General features: G+C 46.3%; 1 protein-coding gene across 1 annotated transcript in view; it reads right to left on the bottom strand.

Annotated features, from left to right (window-relative positions):
- The window catches only part of IL1RAPL2 (interleukin 1 receptor accessory protein like 2), a 672,068-nt gene that overhangs the window by 174,695 nt on the left and 473,075 nt on the right, over positions 1–24,298 (bottom strand). The window contains exon 6 of the mRNA XM_006127932.5: positions 8,384–8,458. Within this exon, the coding sequence (XP_006127994.2) occupies positions 8,384–8,458 (75 nt within the window). The remainder of the gene's footprint in view (positions 1–8,383; positions 8,459–24,298) is intronic.

Genomic DNA, 24,298 nt, shown 5'->3' with positions numbered 1-24,298 from the left:
ATGTCATGATTTCAGCTAATTACATCTGAAATGTCACGATGTTTTAATTGTAGGGTAGTCTGACCCCAAAAGGAGTTGCAGAGGGATTGCAAATGTATTGTGAGAGGGTTTGAGGTCCTGCTATCCTTACTTCTGTGCTCCTGCTGGTGGCAGTGCTGCTTTCAGAGCTGTGAAGTGGGAGAGCAGTGGCTGCTGGCTGGGAACCCAGCTCGGAAGGCAGAGTTACCACCAGCAGCAGCACAGAAGGATGGCCTGACAGGACATTGACATCTTTACTTCAGCCCTGCTGCCAGCAGAGCTGGGGCCTCAGTCAGCAGCCACCACTCTCCAACCACTACGCTTGGAAGACAACAGCACAGATGGAAGGGTGGCACGATATAGTATCACCACCCCTTACTTCTGTGCAGCTGTTGCCTTGAGAGAAGGACACCTGGCTAACTGCCATTGCCAGAGCCCAGCTCTGAAGGCAATGCAGAAGGCAGGGTGGCAATCCGAGTTCTCTGTAAGGTGCACACCTGTGCAGGTATGCACCAAGAACTTCATTCCTGCCCACACCCTCAGCAGAGCTGCACAGTGGGCCCCAGGTGCTCCTGGGGGCGGGGCTGTGTGTGGGGTGACTGCCCATCCCAGGAACAGCTGGGCAGCCACCATGTAGCCTGAGTGGCAGCTGCTGGAGCTGGAGCCTGGGCCATGGTACTAAAAATAGCACCATGACCCAGCTCCAGTCCTGGCACATGGGACAGTTGCCCGCCACATGGCTCAGCCCTGTGAGCAGCTGGGGCTGTGACTGCATGCTAGTCAGATAGTTGAAACCAAGCTTTTCACAGGATATCATTACAATGTGTTTCCCACTGAGATGCCACATATTGAACAATGAGATAAAACAGGGAGCTCACAAAGAGACCATCCATGTAGTTATTTTGATGCATTTATATCACATGCACACGTGCACACTCTTTTCTCAAAAATGCATGCTCCCTATTTATTGCTTTAAAGTTTAGGATTTCTATATCCTTTGTTCAGGAACCACGGTCATATTGCATCAAGGCTCTTCTCAGCACCCTCAAATGAAGACTTGGCCAGTCAACAGGTAATAAGATAAACATGAAATAAAGGACAGCTCCTTTTTATTGTTCTTCCAATGGCAGCTCTTTGCGTGGAATTAATCTCCTTGGAAGAGCTAAGAAATTTAGACTGGAAAAAAAAAGGGTCTAAAATAAAATTCAGGACCCTGGACAGTAATTTAGTTTAACCTTATTTTACACATCAGTATGTGAACAACTTTCACTATCCTATAGAGCGCCTCCCAATCAGAGTTTCAAGTAAAAGTGAGTTTTTATTATTATTTTATCATCTTTACCCAATTCCCACTTCTCAGATGTTATCGTAACTTTGCACGGTTCCTTTCCCTTATTTTACAGTGGCCTTGATTGATCTGCTTAACAATCAGTCCCAGGGAACTTCACAGTTACAGCTCATACAGGAAAAATGTCTCTCAACAGCCAGGTAGTAAAACAATGAGAATGCTCAAATAGAAGGGTTTTCCCATCAATGTGACTGAAAGCAAGAAAGCCACCATGAACCCTGGCAAGGTAAATCCCCTATTGGGAAAATGAACTAACAAAAAAATTGCCCTTTTTATGGTTAGGCGGATGTTTTCCCTCTATTTCTGAGATCAAAGCAAATATATATTTTAAGACCAGATGACAAATAAATGATAGATTCAAGTACCATACACACTGCTATGCGAACAGTCATTTCAATTCCATCTAATTCTCACTAAACATCCATAAGGAGGAGATTTAACCTAAAATTCACTGTAATGAAAGCCGAGGAATTAACAGCACTGGGAATCTTTCGTTCTGTTTGCATGTGGTTTTTTCAGAACTTTAGCTTCTCTAAGGAATATGTATCTGATGAGGCTATGGGTACATCTAAACTACATGCTAAAAGCAGTTATTTCGAATTAACTTTAATAGAGTCTACACAGGCAAACCACTATTTCAAAATAAATTCAAAATAGTGGAGCCCTTATTTCAAATTTGGTAAACCTCATTCTACGAGGCGTAACACCAAATTCGAAATAACTATTTGGAATTAAGTGTTGTGTAGACACTTCATTCGGAATAGGGGGCCTCCAGCCCTTCCCAGGGAGCCCTGGTGGCCACTCTGGGCACAGCCAGGAAAACTTACTCTCCTCTCCCCCAGCCCCGGAGCCATTAAAGGGGTAGACCCTGGCCACAGTGCCTGTGCCAGCTCCAAGCCTGCCAGCCCAGAGCCAGCAGTGGCCACTGGGGCACCTGACCCAGTGGCTCCAAAACATGAGCCAGCAAGACACTGGCAGCCAGCCCTCCATCGCTCCCCAGGAGCAGTCTGCCAGCTCCCAGGAACCTGACAGGGGCTAGCGAATGTGGGCGCGTTCCTGGTCCAGGGTGGAGATCATGGACCTTATTCAGGTTTGGGGGGGATGCCCCCAACGTCCATGATCTCCGCACTAGATGGAGAAATGCAGCCGTTTATGGCAGGATAACTGCCAGCCTGGCCACCAAAGGCCACATGCAAACCCAGGAGCAGGTTTTCATGAAAGTCAAGTTGGACCAGCGAGACCCCCAACCCTGAGCTTCCCCTCTCCTTTCTTCCCCTGGCTTCCCCCTTCCAGCTCCCTCCTCCCAGGTTTCCCCCTCCCCTCTTCCACCCTCTCTCTTCCCCTCTCCCACCTCCTTTTCCCAGTCTCCCCAGAGGTTCATCCCCCCCCGTCAGTTTTGTTCAATAAACCCAGTTTCTATTTTTGAACATACGTGTCTTTTATTTGACATCAGGAAGGGGGGCTAGGGAGGGGTAAGTGGAAGGACATGAGGGAAGAATGGGACATGAGCCACCAGTGGGGAGGACCGGGGAGGCTCTCAGGGCTCCTCGGGGTGGACGCTCTCCCTCAGAACCTCCTGGATCCTGACAGCCCCCCAACGGACCCCACGGATGGCAGCCTGCGGCAAGTGCAGCTGGGCTGATGGCAACAACCTCACGAGACGCACCGGCGTGCCCAGGGGCAGCTATGGCTCCATGTGGCTGAGTGCTGTGGTGTCCCGAGTGCGGGCACTCAGGGCACTCCAAGACAGGACTGCTTTGCTGTTCCTCATCGAGGTAGACAAGCAAGCGGGGAACCCTGAGAACTGTCTGTCCGGGGTGGGGGTAGGGTCCCTTTAAGCATGGAGCTCAGTTAGCCTTAGGCATCAGCCCCACACACTAAGTCCTAACCTGATGCCCTGCCGGCACTGGTTCCGGCCAGCCTTAACTTCGGTTCAGGGTTCACTCAGTGTGGACGTGCTATTTCGAAATAGCAAAACACTATTTTGAAATAGTTTGTGTATAGATGTGTTATTTTGAATTAGCTTAAGTTAATTAAGTTAATTCGAAATAGTGCTGTAGTGTAGACACACCCATTGAGAGCAGCCTATCCAAGAATGGCCTATACCCTGCAGATGAGGATGCCCACCTGGAAGGAGGGGTGGGGGAGATAGATTCCAGTCCCTGTTCAGCAAGATCTCTGAGCACTGGAAAAGGACTAGAAAGCAGGAGTTGGACACACACAGACCTCACCTGTAGGTGAAAGGTTATGAAGCCAGGGCCATGCACCCACGGTTGGCTGGTCCAAAGCAGACATTGCTGAGAAATTCCAAAGCATTCACCGATGTGAATATTTGTCTGGATTTTGCCATTTGCTGTCTGAACCAGAAAAATCAATTGTTCACTCCGCTTTAATGGCCAGCTGGAGCCCCTGCATTATTGAGGGGAGTGTAGGAGCTGTTCTGTTAGAACCCGGCTAGTGTGGCATTACTGAGCTGAGATGTAGAGCACCCCTGTGCTTCACTCCTCTGAACACACCCCTGATATGCCTACTACACCCGGGTGTACATAGGCGCCTACTAGGACAGTTTTACACTTGAGAACGGTATTGGGGGAATCCTTGACTGTTTTGCTACAGGCAGATAGATCATGGCTCTTCACACCGCAAAGGTTCCCTTGCCTGAACCAGCTCCTGTTGCCAAGTAATCTGGCTGCCTAGAACTGACGCAGTGAGGACAATCTTCACATTCCCGTTCTCAGCATGTTGATCCAGTAAACAACGTTCCATCAGAAGGGGGAGGGAGAGGTAATTTTAAAATAAAATTAGCAACGTAATGCACCAACAGCTTGTCATATGACAGGCAGCACAGCATGTTTCACTGCCCATCACCAGCATCACACATTCGGAAAACTGCAAATCTCTCGTTGCCTGCTTCCAAAAGAGGTGGCATTTTATTTTGACGGTCTGAACAGTCACACTCAGAGCTTTAAAATGCATTGAATCGGAAGCTGACGCGGTGAGGTGTACTCGTCTCATTGTTCGGATTTAAAAACCACCACGCACTAGGAATTCTGTCACCTCTGGGATAAGGAGTGGGCAACTTAGGTTAAAAAAGCAGCCGCCATGTTTTGCTGTAGAAGCAAATGTCAAGTAAAGAAAGCAAGAATCTTAAAGCATGTTCTGAACTTTAGAAAGTTCATTCTCAGACCCCTCTGAGAGGTATTACCACATTTTCCAGGTGAGAAAATTTTGTCTGACAGGAGTTATGTCAATTGACCGAGCACATGATCAAGTCACTGGTAGAGCAGGAAAAGAACCTTAACTAATAGTCATCTGTAGAAGCCACATGACTATACAGGAAAATATGGCCATATTCAATAGATTGCATGGCTAGTCATTTGACATATGGATGAATATATATTTGTTCAAAAACCTTCAACAAATATTCTGCCAGTTATAAGATTTAGCTTTAATGGATTAAAAATCCTTGAACCTCACAAGGAACCGGACGGGACTGTTAGAGGAAACTCATATATCTGAATATTTAAAAAATAATGTCAATGTTGGGTAAAGTCGGCTACATATTCTTTAACCAGATTGTGATTCACCAGTTCTTCCAAAATCCACAAGGCTTATGAAGTTTAAAATACAAAATTCAGGACAAAATGAGCTAGAAAAGCAAGCAATTAAATCAATCTATTGTACTTCTAGTTTTGTTCAGGGCTGAAATTATGATCTGGTTTAGCAATGTGTCTCACGTAATTAAACGGTTTTGAATTATCATACTTGTCCTATGTGATACTCTCTGGTCCTCTTGTCATGTCTGTCTTTTGTGTTCACTCTCCAGCACGGGCAAACAGAAAACAAACGGGTAGCAGTGTGCAGTTTTTGCTACCATCTGAACTTGACAGAGCTGTTTTGATCTTTGTCAAGTTCCAAAGAATGGAAAAAGAAAAAAAAACCTACCCTTATTCACAGTGTAAGAAGAACACAACATCCTTTGGGGCTTATGTGGAGCCTGAAGTAACTCGTTTATCCATTGTTAATAAGAACTGTGCAAACCCGCTTTCATTTGAATCTTCTCCTAGCAGAGAAAGCTCAGAAGTGACTACTGAAGTCTGCAATTAGGTCATATAAGATACTATAAGTGGTCAGGCCAATAATTGCTCTTAAAAATCTTGTGCAGATACTGCTTCGTTAAGGAGCTAGGAAATAAATAACTGCTAGCCTCCCACGCCTGCAGAGAGAAGACAACTGAAGATTGGTTTCACAATGGAAAGCGAAATTGGTCTTTCTATTGTGTTAAAGGAGCAAATGTAGTTTCTTTGGTGTGCAGCAGCGTTTTCATACTTGCCTGACTATTTACTGGGCAGAGCCAAGTTAGGTGAATAAGTTAATCTGACATGTAAAATCAAGATGATATTGAATATTTACATTGACTTAGACTAAAAAGATCTATTAGGAACAAACACTGTTGGTACCCACAGGCAACATTTTTAAGACAGGCAAATAATCAAATGAAAACCAGCAGCTAACTCTATCCTATCCACGGTTCTCACCAGAACTCTTTAAGTCGTGCCCCCTCAAGCTCCTTGATATAGAGAAAAATGTGCTGTGCTCAGAAGATCAACAAACCCTTCCACACCAAGGGTACATCTAGACTGCAAGCTTCTTTGGAAAGAGAGCATCCACACCTTAAAACCGGATTGAATAAGTGATCTGCTTTTTCGAAAGAGAGTGGCCAGAGTGCATGGACGCTCTCCCGAAAGAAAGCCTTGATTGCTGTTCACAGAATGGCTTTTTCCGATTGCTTTTTCCGATTGCCTCTTCTTTCGAAAAATATGTCCCTGTTCTGCATCCACACACGCCTTTTTTCGAAAGAGCTCTTTTGAAAAAAAGGTGTTCTTCCTCATAATTTGAGGTTTACCAATGTCGAAACCCCCTCGTGTTCTTTTGATTTAATTTCGAAAGAATGCAATTGCAGTGTGGACGCAGGTGAATTTTTTTTCGAAAAAAGGGCAGGTTTTTTTCAAAAAACCAATGTAGTTTAGACATAAGGGTGTACGTGTTGGCAGATGTAGGTTCTGAGGCTTTGGATTCCTCATGGAAAATTCGCTCCTTACTTTTTAAATCAAGGTGGGAACTGCGGAAGCAACTCCATTCTGTGCTTTTGGACTATATTGAGGGTGGTGTTATTTTGTAAACATTCATCTTTCAGCCTATTATGAAAGATTAGAAACAATAACCCAACTATCCCTGTGTCAGCAGGAAAATGCTGCATGGAAATTTCTAGATCCTAGGGGACAACTAATGGATTTTACTAGGGGGACGAAAAAAGCCAGGACTTTTATTTTCCTCTTGAGATATTCTGAAATCCTATTACTGCAACATCTCCCAGGGGCAGGAGCTCTATTTATATCAACACTTTTTACTAATAGAAAAAAACTTTTGTACGAGGGACCCGTCAAATAAATATTCTGCAGAGACTGGATATGTAAGAGGTGGGGATAATTGATGTTGGAGAAGAAGATCCGACAAGAGTATAGGAAACAACGAGCTGCATGTTTTGCATTCGTTTGTTTCACTGATATACTTGAGGGACATTTCATGAACTTGAATGGATTCATTAACTCTGATTTCCCCCTCCCCGAAGAAAAAGTAAAATCCATGAGCATAATTAATGGAACTGAATTGACATGCAGCTTGCTGGGATAATCCAAAGCCCATGTCAGTGGGCGTTTTGATGACAGAAATTACAGTGATCTTTGCATGATGCCCTTTGAACATGAGATGTGTGCATGCATGTGTGTGTTTTAATCACTACAGCTCAAATTCTATCAAAAGATGCATGCACACTAATACAACTGAAGGTAATTGGAGAGTCCGTATCTGAGGGTATGATTCGGCCAAGGGTATTTTAGGCAGATTTTGCTGTTGCCTGCTCTCCTGCAATCCTTACAAAGTGTCAAAAGATGATTTTGGAGGTAAACTCAAGTCACACACAATTCACCTCGTTGTCCACAGCTAATCCAGTTCCAGGACTGAAGTTCCATTCAGTGGGACAAACTCACGTTTCAGTGCTTTGTGGAAAAGGGACTCACTGAGGCACAAACTTGAAATGATTTTTACGGAAGTGGGAACTATACAGTAGGTTTGCATTAAAAAGTTATGGCCCTATCACACTCATGCCACTGCAACACAATCTTACAACCTCAAACCATGACCCGACTTTCTTTTGGAATTGTGTAAATCATGATTCAGCAGTCTTATTCCAGTGTAAACCTAAAGCCAGAGTAGAGATAGGCTAACAGAGACAGAAAGCAACTCACCTTAAGCATGAGAAGGCTAACGATCCGTTACAACAAATGCTTTTTTTGGGGGGTAACTTAAACCCACATACTCAACAGTATTTGCAATTCCATGCCTCAACATTAGCAAGGCTTCTAACCTGACAGGACTTCCACCCGAACCTCCAAATCCCATTATGAGTAACAGCAATGAGATCCCACAGCTAATGTCTCTCCAAAAGGTGACTCTCTTGTAAAAGTCAGAACAAGTGTGTGTGGCTGATTCCGAGTCAGACACACTCACGCTGGCAGGAGAAAGCATAAGACACTCACAGATATTGTCGTCAAAGAACCTGTTCGATAAACCTGCAGGACCACTTTACCATGCATCCTTTCCCCTTATCTTTTAAAGAATTACAATCCTGGTTTTTATTAACATATTTGTGTCCCATGCACGGTGAACATGGGCTGATCTGTGCAGGCCCCAATGAAGGCATCTGTTAATCTATCAATCACACACTTAAGAGAGCGGCAACCCTGCATATTTAATACTCAGGGTAGCCAATTAGTGTTGCCATTCCTTGAAGCTACACAAACTCATTTCCTTAAACTGCTGTTGCAGTAAATTCTACCGTTATAAATGAGAAGTAGCAAATTGATTTGCATGTAATAACAGTGGCAATAAACCTTTCCATTTCCCCCGTCTGTTAACCGAACTGATAGGCTCTTTTATTCCGAGAAGGGGACTTACCCAGCTGGACATCTATAATACTGGGCTGGTTCTCCACAGGGAACAGTGGCTTTGGAGGTTTGTCGGTGAGCAAAGCTAGGAAAGGAGAAAAAGGAATGGAAAACATTTAGACAAATTGCAATTAGAGGCAGATTCTGTCACACAGAAGCCACTGAGCATGTTCAGACTCGATGGAACGTAAACATTTATTACGCCACATTGCTGCCTTGGCAGGGATGCTGTCGATATAATATCAATTTCCTAGCAGAGTTAGTGGCCCGTTGATTCAGTGAAAGCAATTATGTTTTAAAAATAGGATACAACAAATGGAATCCTTTTTCTGGGGGCTTCTTCTTTTTGCTATATCGGAAACTGAATAGAGGGCATTTCCTTCAGGTGTTTTAAGTCCTGAGCCTGTACACCTGATACAGAGTTACATTTTCAGTGAGATCACTAAACATGCGTAATCGATGCGTACGGCCAATCCTATCCTTGGGAATGCTTAATTTGCAATGAAGAGGTGCTGGAATACAAGCAATTTTTTTTTACATTGATAACTGAAGCAGCAAGCCCATAGGTGCCAGTGCTTTGAACGGCTAAGCCTAAAGTGCCAGGCACACATTAATCACTGGACCTTGGTCAGAAGTATGAAAAAGAATTCATACACCAGACTGATAGAACTCCACAGATCTACCCCCCAGGGTGTAGATGCAGCTGTGTCCGTGAAGAGGAATGGGTCTGTGTAACATGGTGCGACTCACTGCAGCGGTGCCTCCTGCTGGACACTCAGGAATTAGCTCATATCAGCCCTGGAGCGCCCCCTTTTGGCCAGTGTCTCACCTGCTGTTACCTTTTATCGATTCTGCCACCTTGCGTCCCTCCCAGACTGTGGCATCCTCCCCTCTGAGTACTGCTCTGCCACGGTGCCCTCACACTCTGAGGACCTGCCCCTCACAGAACCCCCAAGCTCCTATATGTGCCTTGCCTCAGTGACCCATTGCCAGCAGGGCCGACCCACAACATTTTAACACCTGAGGCGGGTGCCAGATGATGCCCCCTCGCTGGGCCAAAGCTTTGAAAGGTCTCAATTCTGCCTCCTTCCTGTTCTACTCCTCTCATGGCACTCCGCCATCTCTGTGCATCTAGAGCAGAGAGAATACATACGCATCAGATGTAACTGCCACCAGGTGGATTGGAACCTGGGACCTCTGAAGCGGGGTATAGGAGCCTCTACCCTCTGCGCTAAAAGCCAGCTGACTCCCAGCCCATGCTGTAGAGGTCTCTTGGTCTTAACTGTTGCTGTGGTCTAGGTGCCACTGCATGGTAACCACACTAGGGCTACATCTAGACTGGCATGATTTTCCGCAAATACTTTTAACGGAAAAGTTTTTCCGTTAAAAGCATTTGCAGCAAAGAGCGACTAGATTGGCATGGATGCTTTTCTGCAAAAGCACTTTTTGTGGAAAAGTGTCCGTGCCAATCAAGACGCAGTTTTGCGCAAGAAAGCCCCGATCCCCATTTTCGCCATCGGGGCTTTTTTGTGCAAAACAGTTTTTAGCTGTCTACACTGGCCCTCTTGCGCAAAAATATTTCCGGAAAAGGGATTTTGCCCGAACAGGAACGTCAAAGCATTTGCGCAGGAAGCACTGATTTCGGACAGTAGAACGTCAGTGCTTTTGTGCAAAATCAAGCGGCCAGTGGAGACAGTTGGCAAGTTTTTCCGCAAAAGTGGCCGCTTTTTTGGAAAATCTTGCCAGTCTAGACGCAGTAGGTGTGTGGGTTACACAGACACAATTTTCTACATTCTGGGTCCTAGTGGCATCCCCCCTCCCCCGACTCTGGCACCTGAGGTGGCTGGCTCAGTCCGCCTCATGGTAAGGCCAGCCCTGGTTGCCAGTTGTCATCTATCCCCTTACCTCAGAGGCAAACTGCCATCTGACATGGACACTCTTCATAGGCAGGGGGTGTGGACCTGCTGCCATCTACCACCCTGGCTGCCTCTCTAGTGCCTTCAAGACTTGCTTCACACCCTGCAGCCTGCAAGCGTGCCTGGCCAGAGCTTCCCCAGTACTGCACTGGACCAGGAAGCCTCTAGCTTCCCTGGCAGCTAAATCCTTCCTGCTCCCCAGCTGGAGCAAAAGGGAGTGACAGCTTCTGCCCCTCCAGGAGCCTTTATTTATACTGCCCTCAGCTGGGCCCTAATTGGCCAATACCTGCCTCAGCTGCTGGTTCAACAGCTCCAGCCCTCTCCCAGGGCTGGGTTTTAACCCTCGCAGGGCCGATGCCTTGTCCCAGGCTGCCAACATAGCTGCTGTTGCTTGTGAAGGTGGTGTCCCGACACTGACAGGAAAATATGGCTCAGGCTAAGTCTATGCTATGGAGTTATGCTGTCACTGGAGGACTCGGGGCCCTGATTCAAAGTTCATGGAAGGTAATGGAAAGCCCCCCAGGGATTTCAATGGGCTTTGGATCTGGACCTGAGCATCACTTTGTCAATGCCACAGTGATTTGTGTCCCCGTTTACGCAATAAGGCTGAGCTTATCGGTTAATCCTAATGGTTACATGCGCACCCGCTCCCTTTGCTGCCTCTGTATCAGGCAGAAGCCAGTGCCCATGGGGCACTGTCACTCCCCTGGCTGCCTCCCACAGAAGCAGCAGCATAGCGTGAGCCTGTGTTCAGCGGGAGCCAGCTCGCAAGCCAGCTCCCTGCACATACCGGCTCCCGCGGAACCATTTACCCTCCCGTGCTCACCTGCCCCCCTGCGTGTAAATGTGTAAGTGCTAAAAAAGTCAGCGGTTACACGTTTGCACAAATAAACATTTGTAACAGGCCTAGTGCTTATACAAAAAGACATTGGCTGTTGCAAATTGGTGGCTGTTCTATAGGGAGTGACAGTGTATATACGGAAGTCAGCAAGTGGAAACCACATGATGCAGCACCTGTATTTCATTGTTGTTACATGCCTCCTGTATTGTGCATTTTAGAAGAACACCTCCACTCCTCCCCTCCTTTTCATATTTCTTGGGTTTTACATTTTGATGAGGATTTATGTTCTCCCCCCCTTTTAAAGCTGTGCTTCTGTGCCCAGAGCTGAAAAGTGGAAGCAAGAAAACAGAGATGAGTTGGAGAGGACAGGCGGAGGACTGGGAGTCACAAGATGTGGGTGCTGACTCTACGGCCCAGGTTAAGTGAGGCAATCTTAGTACTGCAGAGTCGGCACCTGTAAAATGACGTGTTCCCACCTGTGAAGTAACCAGCTTCGCACAATGAAAAGCTTTGCGCTAGTGTTAGGTATTCCTATTATATACGGGTAACCCCCAATTTACGACTGCCTGACTTACGCCTCCCCCCCATTTACAACCATTTTTTCATGCGCGATAGCTCCTAAAACCCCCAATTTACGCCCGCAGCTCGCATTTACAACGGTGTACGACGCAGACTCCACACGTCATCCCAGAACAGGAAACACACAAGGTCAGTCAGACTCGCCCGTCTGCAGCTGCTGCTTGAACTACACGCCTCTGCCTCTCGGTCTTCACTTTTTAGTTACTTTTGTGCATTATGTGAACTACTTTGTTTAGTTTTCCTCCATTTCTGTCATCAATTTTGGTATTTTTTCAGGTATGAAATGGGTATCCAGGATCACCATTTATACCATTGCGCCTATGGGAAAGAAGGGTTTGACTTACAATGGCTTGAATTACGACGGTTCTCCAGGAACCAATTAGGTCGTAAGTGCGGGGGTCACCTGTAATAAACATCATAACTAAGGTTTCCTTCCCGTTACATCGCCTGTTTATTTCTGCCTTGGACGGGTACGCCATGGCATGATCATTCAGCGTCCCTGTCTGTTCTGACTATGAACACTGGATTTACCTGCCCTCTGAATGACTTATTCTTCCGAGGCAGATGAAGTCATGGCAGGACAAGCAAGTCAGAGGTGCCACCTGCAACCAGCGCTGGTGTGGATCCCTAGAACTGTCATTAGAAACAGGCACTTTTCCCTCCAGCATTTTTAAACCTGCTCCTACCACAGCCTGTCTTTGTGGGCGTGTCTGTGGACAACCCAGCTACACAATGGCTGGGATCCGGGCCCTGAGTGCCATCTGTAGGGTCCCCAGCACCTTTCAGCCCCACTGATTTGAACAACTGAGGCAATGAAATAGTTCAATGTTTCCAAAGCCATATTTTTTACCACACAATTTCACTGAAATCGACCTGACTTTGCGGCAGGTTGCACCCCACAAAGCAGGCACTCTCTGGTCTGAGTAGGATCATGGCTGTTCCTGGACCAGGGAGCCCGGGGACCCTACTGGCAGGTAGGCTGGCAGTAGGGGGGTCAGAGCCGGCAGCTCGGGGCAGCATGGGTCTGGAAAGCCTGACGGCCTGCATCAGTACGGGGCCAGGCCCGGAGCCCTCGGCAACCCAGCCAGGGCTCCCCAGTCTGGGGCCACCAGCAGCAGGGTCAGCAGTGGGGCTGGCAGCCTAGCCAGGTGGGAGTCAGAGGCAGCAAAACCAGTAGCCTGGCTAGGGCCAGGGCCTGGCAGCCCCGCTGGGGCCGGTGGTAGCAGTGGCCAGAGGCCAGGGGAGCTGACTGGAGTGGGAGAGGAGCCAGGAGCACTGAGGGGTGGCGGATTGGGGAGCTGGTGGCAGGCAACCTCCCCCGGTCCAGCAAATTCCCTCATTTGGGACCTGTCACAGTCCAAGGAACCTGTAGTGGATTCGGCTGACCCACATCTGCATTGTTTGGCACAAAAAGATTGTGCAAAAAAGAGCTTCCACCCTCCTCCCCCGCAAGGTAGCCAGCCACCGTGTAAGCTAAATGGCTTCTTAACCCTCAGGAAAAGCAGCCTCCAAATCGCTTAGCTCTATTGATAAATAAAGGTGCTGGAGAAGGAGACAATGATAGGTAGTTGTGTTGTAAGAGAGATGGCAGACAATACTTTCCCACTGCAGGCACTGTGTTTTTCATTCAGTCATTGTTAGGATTTCCTCTCGTCTTATACTTCAATTCCTCTCTTGAAATTGTCAATAAATAATAAGTTCGAAACAGTTAGGAACCACTGACCCAGAAGTACATAAAATGAAATGTAATCTGCTATCAATCATAAAAAAAAAAATCCTTTTGCGAAAGTCTCTGCTGGTGTCTCTTAGTTTACTGGAAAGATTAGATGTGCTACTCCGTGTTCCCAGCATTTGCTGAGAGAGGACCTCATCACTAGAGACACAAGCTGATAAAATTGTCTGGTTTAGTTTCTTTAGTGGCTCTTATTCTTGTTAGGTAGGCTATGGGAAAGAGGCTGAGGGAAGCAGTTGCTAAAGGAATAGGAAGAACACAACAGAACTCCGGCGGCAGAAGGTTCAGCTGTAGTCATTAGCCTTTGAAAACAATGAGAATTTTAGGAGAACCCCAGCAAAAATATTGTTATTTGGGGGACTGGTTCCCCACCCATTCCCACAGCCACCTGCTGGCCTCCGCCTGAAAGTCTGGAGCGGCAAGTGTATTCAGTGTCACAATATCAGGAGAGATGCAATAACACTCTCGCTATGGAGCTTGGTTGCCATCTCTATTAGGCCCCCCCGCCTCACTGATGTGGCCCCTGATTGAGGAGGAGAAAGACACTCCTCACGTTTTCCTCACGCACCGGAAGCTAGGGGGGCCCAGGCTTGTTGATTGTGTGCTCCAGCCCTGTGGTGGGGGGGGGGGGAGGGCTTGAACTGTGGGGGCTGGATCCAGGTAAGGTGGGGACCAGGCCTGGGGTTCCCCTCCCCTGCTATAAGGGCCTATTCCAAAGCCCAGAGAAGCCGACAAAGCTCATGGCCTAGGGTACAGACCTTGAGGGGTTCATCCTGCCCATTTCCGAGCACTCTGAGAATGGAGGCCTAGGTGTGGTGTGGTGGCTCATTGCTCAATCTATATTTCACCCCCGGGGGGGGGGGGGGGAAGCCGGGCTGAGTTGCCATTTATTAGCATGCTAGAAGACATACCCGGCGTTGCCTAAGGCCTTCCGGGCAGGGGGCTGGGGGTAGGGGGATGCAGGAGTCAGGGAGGGGCCTTGGAAAAGCAGGGGGCTCAGGGCAGAGGGCAGGAGTCAGGGTGGGGTGTTGAGGAGGGGCTCAGGGCAGGGGATGGGGGTGTGGGCGTGAGGGAAGGGGGTTGGGTGGAGGAGGAGCTCAAAGGTGAGGCTCCGGGTATAGGGTGGAGATGGCTGCCATCTGCACAGAGGCTGCCCAGGGGGGTGGGGGCTGCACACCATGCCTGCTGGCTCCTCCCCAGGGCTGACTCTGGGCAGGGGGAGCTGTGCACTCTGTCCGCCAGCTTGTTCCCTGGGTGGGGTGGCTGCCACCCTGCCTGCTGGCTTCTCCCTGGGAGCTGGGCCGGGGACAGGGCGGGAGGAGCCATGCAGGCTGGCCCCACTGGCACCCCCGAGTCCCGGGCCGGAGCAGGGGGCTGGCAGGCCAGCACTCCCTAGTGCCAGTCGGGCAGGTGGAGAGGGCCAGTCCCGGGGGTGTGGCATGGCCTGGAGGACAGAGAAGGTGGGGACATGAAGGCCAGCCCTGGCAGTGCTCCAGGGTGGAGAAGGGAGGGCAGTGCAGGCCGGCCTCAGTGGCACGGTCTGGGCCTGGTCTGTGAGTGGAGGGGAGGGCCATGCATGCCCCCAGGAGGTGTGTGCACTGGGTGGCCTGGGGAAAGAGTTGTGTGTGGGGGGGGGGGGTTAGGGCTGGGGCTGCGCTGCCCAGCCCTGGCAGTGCTCCCAAGGGGGGAGGGGCTGCAGGGCTTTCTCTCCACCCCCCACCCAGTGCAGCGCTATGGCCGAGGGTGAGGCATTTGGGGCAGGGGGGCCACTTTCCTGAGCTGATGGCCAGCAAGATGGTGATCCTCAGCCCTAGCTGGCCACTGTATTCCTTGTGCGGCCACCCCCCTCTGGTCTCTCTGCAGCATAGCTTTCCCTCTGACCAGCCCCCTCCCATTCCATGCTGGGAAAACAATCCCATTCCAGGCACATCCCATTGTCCTGGTACAATCAAACCCTGACCTGGCTTTAAGTTAGGATAAGAGGAAGCCGCCTACCCATTTGGTGAGCCTAGGTCTTAGTGCTTAGGAGGATGTTCCTGAACAAACGCACTTGCAGACAGACAGACAGACAGAGGCACACATCTCTAAAAACTAGATCGACAGACTAGGAGATTGACACAGCGTTGCTCAGGTCCTTAACTCCATTCATTTTTGTTTTTTGGAAAATGAAATGACAAAATCATTGCTCTGGGGTGGGGCTGCGGAGGAGGGGTTGAGGATGCAGTCTGCCTCTGGGAGAGGGGACACCCCCAGCCCTTTGTCACTGCAGCAGCTTGGGGTCAGGTGAGACGTGCCTCTCCGTGGCCTCTGCAGCTCCAGTGGGCACAGCTGGAGGGTTGCATATCCCTCAGCTGGGACAAGTCCAGGTGCGTATTGCCCCCTGCGATCCCCAACAGAGGGAGGAATGCAGCAAACTGTGCACTTTCCCCTCGCTTCCTGACAAAGGGGAGCAGAGAGCAACGTTCCTGTACACATGCAGGTGGGGGAAAGGTACATCTCCCATCCCGTAAGGGCGCTTGGGAGGTGGGAGGTTCGGGACTGGGAAAGTTCCACACGGTTGGGGGTGCTTCCAACCCCCTTCACCTGCCTGGTGATTCTGTCTCTCTTCTGTACGGTTTTATGAGAAACAATCCCATTCCTGGCATGTCTCATTGTCCTGGCACAACCAAACCCTGACCTTGCTTTGTTATGATTGTAGGAAGCTGCATATCACAATTGGTGGTGCTAACTCTTACTGTTTAGGAAGAGTTCTTGAACAAACAAACAGCCATCCAGACACTCTCAAATATATAGTAGATTTTGATTGATTTATGTCCAAGGGGTAATTTACGCGACCTCAGAATTGCTGGTATCAATCTACTGAAATCAATGGACTTGTGCTATGGTTGAATATGCCCACTTATGTTTTGAGAACAGTCTTACTAGTTGCCACCACTTTGTCTATTATCCTCACGTAATTTCTTTGTAGATTTTCTGGCTTGCTTTGCTACCTTTAGACTTCCCTTGCATTATTGCTTTTTCATCTCTGGTACCAAATGGCGTTTTAATTTCCTGTGCACCAGAGGCTTTGGCGGACATTTGCTGTTCTAGTTCCATTCATGCTGTTCCAATGCATTTTGGCTTTGTTTTATTTTATGTTCATTCACCTTTCTCTCTCACTCCCCCCCCCCCCATATTGAAAGAAGTTGAGCTTATTTTTCTTGCTATGTTAAAGCTGTAGGCTCTCTAAATGTTGGTTTAATGTGGGTGACACATTTAAACAGTTGTGTTTTTCCATGTTGGTCTTAGAGGATAATCATTATAATGAACCAGAAATGTGTCAAATAGTTTTTTGTAAGCACTGAAGTGGCCAAAAGGCGTTTCTAGACCAAAATATTGTGGAACACTGGCTTTTACATGTGACAGGTGTACACAGAATTAGAGACCTACTCTCACTTTAAGGACTGGCATCCATTTATATAGCTGACCTTTGAAAATTGATTTTAGTGTTTTTCAACCGAAAATCGCCCCGGCTGCAAGGAATTCTCATATAAAGCTGATGTTCTGTGCTCCTGACTGTAAATCCATAAACAACGCTTCCTCGTTTCAGATATATCTCACTTTATGAGCAATTTCTTTAATTCCCTTAACAATTCTATGGAGGAAAGTTGCTTTGATTTCTATATTTTCTTAAAAGGAGAAACAAAAAAGTGAGGGCACATAAGACACCAACATGTCGTTCGTGAACCACAGAGTGTTTTGCACGTTCACCTCATTTTTTCTACAGCTTCCTCCAATCCACTTCATGTGAACCAACTGTATGCCTCACAAACATGCTTCCTGTTATTAAACATTCTGCAATTCAACGTACTCGTATTTCTCTGTCAAAAAATATGAAGATAACTTTCAATAATTGCCACTGGAGGGGCTAGAATAGAACTGAATCTATCTTTTTAGCCCCAATGAATGTCACAGGCCTCTGGGTTGCCCCGGGCAACATCAGTTATGGTAAAGCCATTGCAATGAATACAGTATAATTCCCCACATGCATATATTCATAGGGCCATATGGTTCTCTGTTAGTGAGATGCTATCTCTGGTAAGACAGCACACAAATTAAGGGGTTCATTTGCCTTTACTTAACATTCTGAAATTTCATCCTGAGAATAAGGCAGAATTATTTTCCCTGAAATTGTTTATGCAAATGTAGGTTTTGCAATGTATAATGAGCAATGAGGGTGAGGACGGAATGAAGTGTCCTTTCTTGATGGCACAGCCAACTCACCATTGATGCTACCCAGGACATGGTTTAAAATCACAGGTGCCAGATGTCTGGAAGCAATTTCTTTACCTAGAGGCACCTGGTAAGGCATCTGTCTCCCCTCAGGGTTTGGTGGACATGCCTCAATGCTGTTGAAGAGGTTTTCTTGGAGTGCTGTTTCCTCCCATATTTATTTTCATCCTCTTTGATAGCAACACCCTGACTTTTAAATAATAAACTCAGCTGTGACTTCCCTGCTACGTGACAGTGTCTCCTGTCTAAATCTGCACATAGGTACATCATTATGTATCGCTTGCAGAAACCCTGGATGATATGATCTCTCTTGGGGGAGGGCATTATTTGTGTTTCCTGTTTCCTTCTCTTTCTAAAGTCAGCTTTTCAGGGTTTTTTCCCCTTGTGGCCACAAAACATGGTGACAGAGCACAGTCAAGCATTGAAAGCAGGAGATTTGGGTTTTGTTCCTGGTGCTGCCAATGAGTGAACTTTGACAAGTCACAATCTCTGCACTGATCAAATGGGAATGAAAATATTTAGCCAGCTGAATTTTGGTTTGGGAAGAAGGTAGCGTCTAATGTTTAAGGCACAGGACTGGGATACAGGAGGTCTGATTTTCATTCCAAGCTGTGCCATGGACTTCAGTATCGGCTAGGGGGTGGGCAATAATTTTTGCAGGGGGGCCACTTAAAGAATTTTCGTATATGGTTGTGGGCTGGCTCCACCCTCAGAAGGGGCGGAGCCTGGGGCAGAAGGGGTGGGGCTTGGGACTAGCCTCTCCCCAGAGTTGTCTGGGGCTGGAGGATTTGAATTAGAAACACAGCAAAGGGTGCGCAAAATACCTCTTGTTGACTACAACAGATCCAAGATTTCACCATTGATCTCCTTGTGCCTTCACACCCATCGTATAAAGGAAATAACTGTCGGTCTTCTCTGTTTTGTTTGTAAGCTTTTGGGGGCCACTACTTTGTAGAGGGTGCATCTACATTGCACCCATAGGTTGAAATAAGATACACAATTTGAGTTACGCAAATTGCGTATCTTATTTCAATCTAATTTTGAAATAGAGTGCTATTCCAACAAATCCCTTAACCCTTGTGGAACAAGGGTTACAGGGATGCCAGAATAGCATGCCCGTTATTTCAAAATATATTTTGAAATAACGGACACGTTTAAAGACACGGAATAGCTATTTCGGGATACTTCCGGTATCCTAAAATAGCACTGCTGTGTAGACATCGCCTAGGTATATTTCCTATGCCCGTAGGCAATGGAAGACCTCAACTGGGCCTTCTCCTCTCTTCTGTAATACAAATAAAGAGTAATAACTGCACAGAGACAGGTTAATTTCATTATTGTTTGCAAAGCAGGACGCTCGGATGAGAAGTGCTAAAATAAAGAGGATTTGGACATTTTGGATTAGCATTTCACTGGATGCAGGTGAACAACTGGACAGAGGGCAGAGAGAATGGGGCCCATTTAATACTCCATTTGATTTATAGGCAGTCACAAGCCTTTTCAACATGCTACTTCTTTCCCCCCAGTAAAAACAAGATCCCTGGTGGCTCATGCTTTCATCCACATCGAGTGGGATTTATTTTCTCAGTACCTCGCTATTCAGTGAAGGGAAACGTGACATCTCCTCAAAGTCCATCTGAGCAACCCAGAACTGTCTGCCACAGGATGATTCACTTTGAAGCGAACAAAACCCGTTCTCCAGTGCGCTTCCAACACGAGAGGGAGGTTGTTCTTTAGAAAAGAGACAGGCCAATTAACTGGGGCCACATGGTGAGAGGACATATGGGACAATAGTTGAAACAGGGCCTTTTTGGAAACGGAGACCCTCGGAAGCTGAGACACATTAGAGCTTCCAAACCTACAATGGGAGGCTCAGGGATGGGGATATCCCCCACGGATATGAATACTAATATTCAGTAGGTTTAGTATGGAGCAATATCAGACAGCAGTCCAGACAGTAATTGGAGAGGACCTTTACTAAGGCTCCAATATCCGTTGTTTTTTTTTCTGAAGCAAGTTCATAAAAACATTAGATAGGGAGGACAGCTCTGGGCTAAATAGACTGAATCCACATATCACGGAGTAGGTCTTCTGTCAACTTTCCAGGAAATTATAAAGCATCGTTTAGATCATCAAGAGAAACACTTGCCACAAAAACGGACATTACTGGAAGTGTTTAATTTCCCTATTAAATTAATGCAGAGTCCATTCAATGATGTAGAAATTGCTTCATAATTACTAACACTAAGATATTATTTATACAGCCCCAGAAGCACACATGTAGAATAGGCAACTTTGTTGAACAAATAGCATTTTTCCTGCCTGGAAGAGCTTATGTTACACTGATCCTTAGAAAACTTTTCTGTAGACTGAACAGAGAAAGATCCATCCTTTCCTAAACCCGGACAGCTCTAATCTGCTGAACAGGGCATCCCTGCTATAAGTTGTCCTGGTATATATCCGTTCTGCACTAAAGTCATTGATGCTTGTAGGAATGGATGCGTTATAAGCCCTCCCATTCCGCACTCTAAAGTCGCGCAAAAAAACCAAACCAAACCAATTTGTGCAAATGGAAGTCAGCTGTGTGGAAAAAAAATCCCCACATTAGGTTGTTTCACTATAAGTCCAAGTGTTTTGGAACGTATCTTGGACTTAAAGCGAGGACGGCCTATCGTTGCAAAGAAAAGTCATATTGCATCAGAATCAATTAAATATCAGCTCTCTAGCAATTAATTATTTGGCACAATCTCTGTTTTAGTTTGTGTTTGAAATGAGCAAGTTCAAGTAGCAGGGCCTGATTGCGCTCTCATGTATGTCCGTGGCAATCAGGAATATCTCGGAGAAAGTCAGTGAAGTTACACCAGTGTAAAAACAGGGTGCAAAGAGAATGAGGCTTATTCACTGAGCTCTAGCAGCTTAAGATGAGACGGCCCCCATCCTAGAAGAGATTGAATGCAGAACAAAGGTTTCTAAAACTGCATTTTAAAGGAAGGTTTTTCTCATGGGGGTGGAAGCTATTGAGCTCGTCTTTCTCTCTCCCCCCTTTACAGCTGCTGCTGATTTCTAGTAATAGATGTGATGAACGCCGGACATATATTTGGCAGCCTGTTGTACTGCCATGAAGGCTTCTGCTGTGATGAGTATTTGTAAATATAATTGAAAATGAAGAAAGGGCAAATTATCGGGATATGTAGCAGAATGAGGGGAAGCAAGAGAAAAATGCTTCATTTCTTCTAGCAGACAATTAAATGTCAGCTTCCTTAAATCAAGGAACCTGGCACTTCCCCACCATTAATTAACATAAAGCTTCCATTACCATTCAGTCAAGAATCTGGAATACCTTCTCACAGCAGAGCCGGTCTGTTTGAATAGCACCCTCTGGAGAAAATAATGGCATGCCACATCCGTGATAGGAAACTAACTCATACCCCAAATCAATCTTTCCTTCACTCCTTGGTCAAATGCACATGGCTTTGATCTATTCTGGCATCTGAAGCCGTGGCAGAGATGTTTCCTGTTGCTAAGGGAAGCACAGCATTATACCACTGGGAAACCGTGTACCTAATTCCCTTAGGCTCCCTTAAAAATCCTGCCGTATGCCAGCGGATTTCTTTGTGACACAACTTTCCAATTCTTCACTGCTTCATATTGTGTGTTGTAATTTAGGGGTAGGCATAAGTGCCTGGTGCACTCTGGGGCTACATCTAGACCGCAAGCCTCTTTCAAGAGGCTTTTTTGAAAGATACTCTCAAAAAAAGTACTGGTTGTAGTCTAGACACTCTTTTTCGAAAGAGGCTTTTTTGAAAGATACTCTGAACTGGCATTCATGCTAAAATTCGACACTCTCCACGGGGGGCTGAACAAAGACTCCAGCTATCTTACCCATTACAAAGATAGCTTCCCTAATTATCACCTCTAATACCATAAACTCACAGACATCTACCCTTCCCCACCTCTAATATCATTAACTCACAGGCATTCACCTTCCTTCCCCCCCCCCCCCCCCGCATCCCCCTTCTGTTCTGAAATGTGATTTCTCCTTTTCATATGTGTTCATTTTTTTAATTGTATCCTTTGGTATATATGGTTGTGACTACTTTCTTCCACTATTTGATCTGAGGAAGTGGGTCTGGCCCAGGAAAGCTCATCATCTAATAAACCATCTTGTTAGTCTTTAAAGTGCTACATAGTCCTGTATTTTGTTTCAGCTACCCCAGACTAACACGGCTACATTTCTATCACTAGCCTACAACCAGTACTTTTGAAAAAGCAAGTGGCTTTTTTGAAAGAGAGCACCTAGGCAGTCTGGATGCTCTCTTTCGAAAAAGCACAGTTTGCATGACATAGCGCCCTTTTTCAAAAGAGCACTTTTGAAAAAAGGCGGTCCTCCTCGTAAACGAGGTTTTCCGCGGTCAAAAAAACTGCCACATTCTTTTAATTTATTTTCGAAAGAACGCGGTGGCAGTCTAGATGCAGGTGAAGTTTTTTTTAAAAAAGGCCACTTTGTTTGAAAATACCCTGTCGTCTAGACATACCCTGGGTGTAAAATGCTAACAGGACAGCTAACATTTTGCCTGGCATATGTGAAATTGGAACCAGGAATACCAAAGCTAAAAGCATGAGCGGCAGCACCTTGTCCTAGAGAACCAAAGCTAGCTAGCGGCTGCTGCACAAAGCAAACCCTCCATGGATTGGGCTTGTCACACAGGCTACGAAATCAGAACGGCAGTATTTTACATGCACGGCACAGGTGTAAATTACCACACAAGGTGGAGGGCAGTGGAGAATCAGGTAAACAGCTCATTCATTAAAATACTGCCCTGCAAAGCAGTGTCTGGATGGAGTCATTTTCTGATTAGTTGTAGTGAGTCCCTTCTACAAGTCCGTCAAAACCATTCCTACCCATCCTGGCTAATAGCCATTGATGGACCTAACCTCCATGAATCTATCCAGCTCTTTTTTGAACCCTGTTAAAGTCCTGGTCTTCGCAACATCCTCTGGCAAGGAGTTCCACAGGTTGACTGTGCACTGAGTGAAGAAAAATTTCTTTTTGTTTGTTTTAAACCTACTGCCTATTAATTTCATTTTGTGAGGCCCAGTTTTTATATTGTGGGAATAAGTAAATAACTTTTCCTTATTCACTTTTTCCAGAGTAGTCCTGATTTGATAGACCTCTATCATATCCCCTCTTAGTCTCCTCTTTTCTAAGCTAAAAAGTTCTTGAAAACTGGAATGTTTTATTGCCATCCATCTACCACGGTCAGCAATCTGACAAAAGGATTATACATGCATCAGTCTTCTGCTGTAGCAGAAATAAAGCCATTGTGATACAGTATTGTCAAAGGATAGATGTATCCAGCTTTGAAAATAAACATCGAACACTTATTTTCAATACATGTCTTAGCATTTGCCTGGAAGCCAGACATCATTATCCTGTGACGAAGTTCTGTTCCACTCCACTTATTTACTCAGGTAGGAAATACATCTCAGGGAATGACAAAGCTAAAGAACACAGGCCCCGTTGTCCCCACCTCCTGCTAGCTTTTGTCTAAACTCAGGTTCATGAACTGGCTTTCAGATTTCGATAGTACTCTGAGAAGAGAATTGCAGATAGCATTAACCGGACTGTGCAAATCACAAATCATACAGACTCTTAGGCAAGGTTTACGCTAAAGGGGAAAGTTGTCTTAAGATACCCAACTCCAGCTACATGAAGAACAGAAGAACAGAAGAATGGCCAGACTGGGTCAGATCAAAAGTCCATCAAACCCAGTATCCTGTCTGCCAACAGTGGCCAATGCAGGATGCCCCAGAGAGAGGGATTACAAAAGGTAATCCATCATGTGATCTCTCTCTCCTGTCATCCGTTTCCAGACAGAGGATAGGGACACCATACCTACCCATCCTGGCTAATAGCCATTGATGGACCTAACCTCAGTGAATCTATCTAGCTCTTTTTTGAACCCTGTTAAAGTCCTGGTCTTCACAACATCCTCTGGCAAGGAGTTCCACAGGTTGACTGTGCACTGAGTGAAGAAAAATTTCTTTTTGTTTGTTTTAAACCTACTGCTTATTAATTTCATTTCATGAGGCTCAGTTTTTATATTGTGGGAACAAGTAAATAACTTTTCCTTATTCACTTTTTCCACAGTAGTCCTGATTTTATAGACCTCTATCATATCCCCTCTTAGTCTCCTCTTTTCTAAGCTGAAAAGTCCTTTTAATCTCTCTTGATAGGGGACGTGTTCCAAACACCTAATCATTTTTGTTGCCCTTTTCTGAACCTTCTCCAATGACAATATATCTTTTTTGAGATGAGGCAACCACATCTGTATGCAGTATTCAAGTATCAAGTAATCAAGTATTAATTACATAGCTGGAGTCGACGTCTCTTAAATTGCATTTTTGCGTCATCCACACAGAGGGAGGTTGATGGAAGCAAACACTCCCATCAGCTTCCTTTGCTCCTCATGAGGAGCTGAAGTACGGGGGTGCCCACTCAGTTTGAATTAGCAGGTCTTTACTAGATCAACTGCAGCGTGGTGTAGACTTGGCCTTAGTAAATAAGAATGGGCTGTGTCGTGA

Source organism: Pelodiscus sinensis, chromosome 13 (assembly GCF_052426305.1).
Source record: "Pelodiscus sinensis isolate ZL-2025 chromosome 13, ASM5242630v1, whole genome shotgun sequence".
Lineage (NCBI taxonomy): Eukaryota > Metazoa > Chordata > Testudines > Trionychidae > Pelodiscus > Pelodiscus sinensis.
The sequence above is the reverse complement of the archived record's forward strand: the minus strand, read 5'-3'. Positions and strand labels throughout refer to the sequence as shown.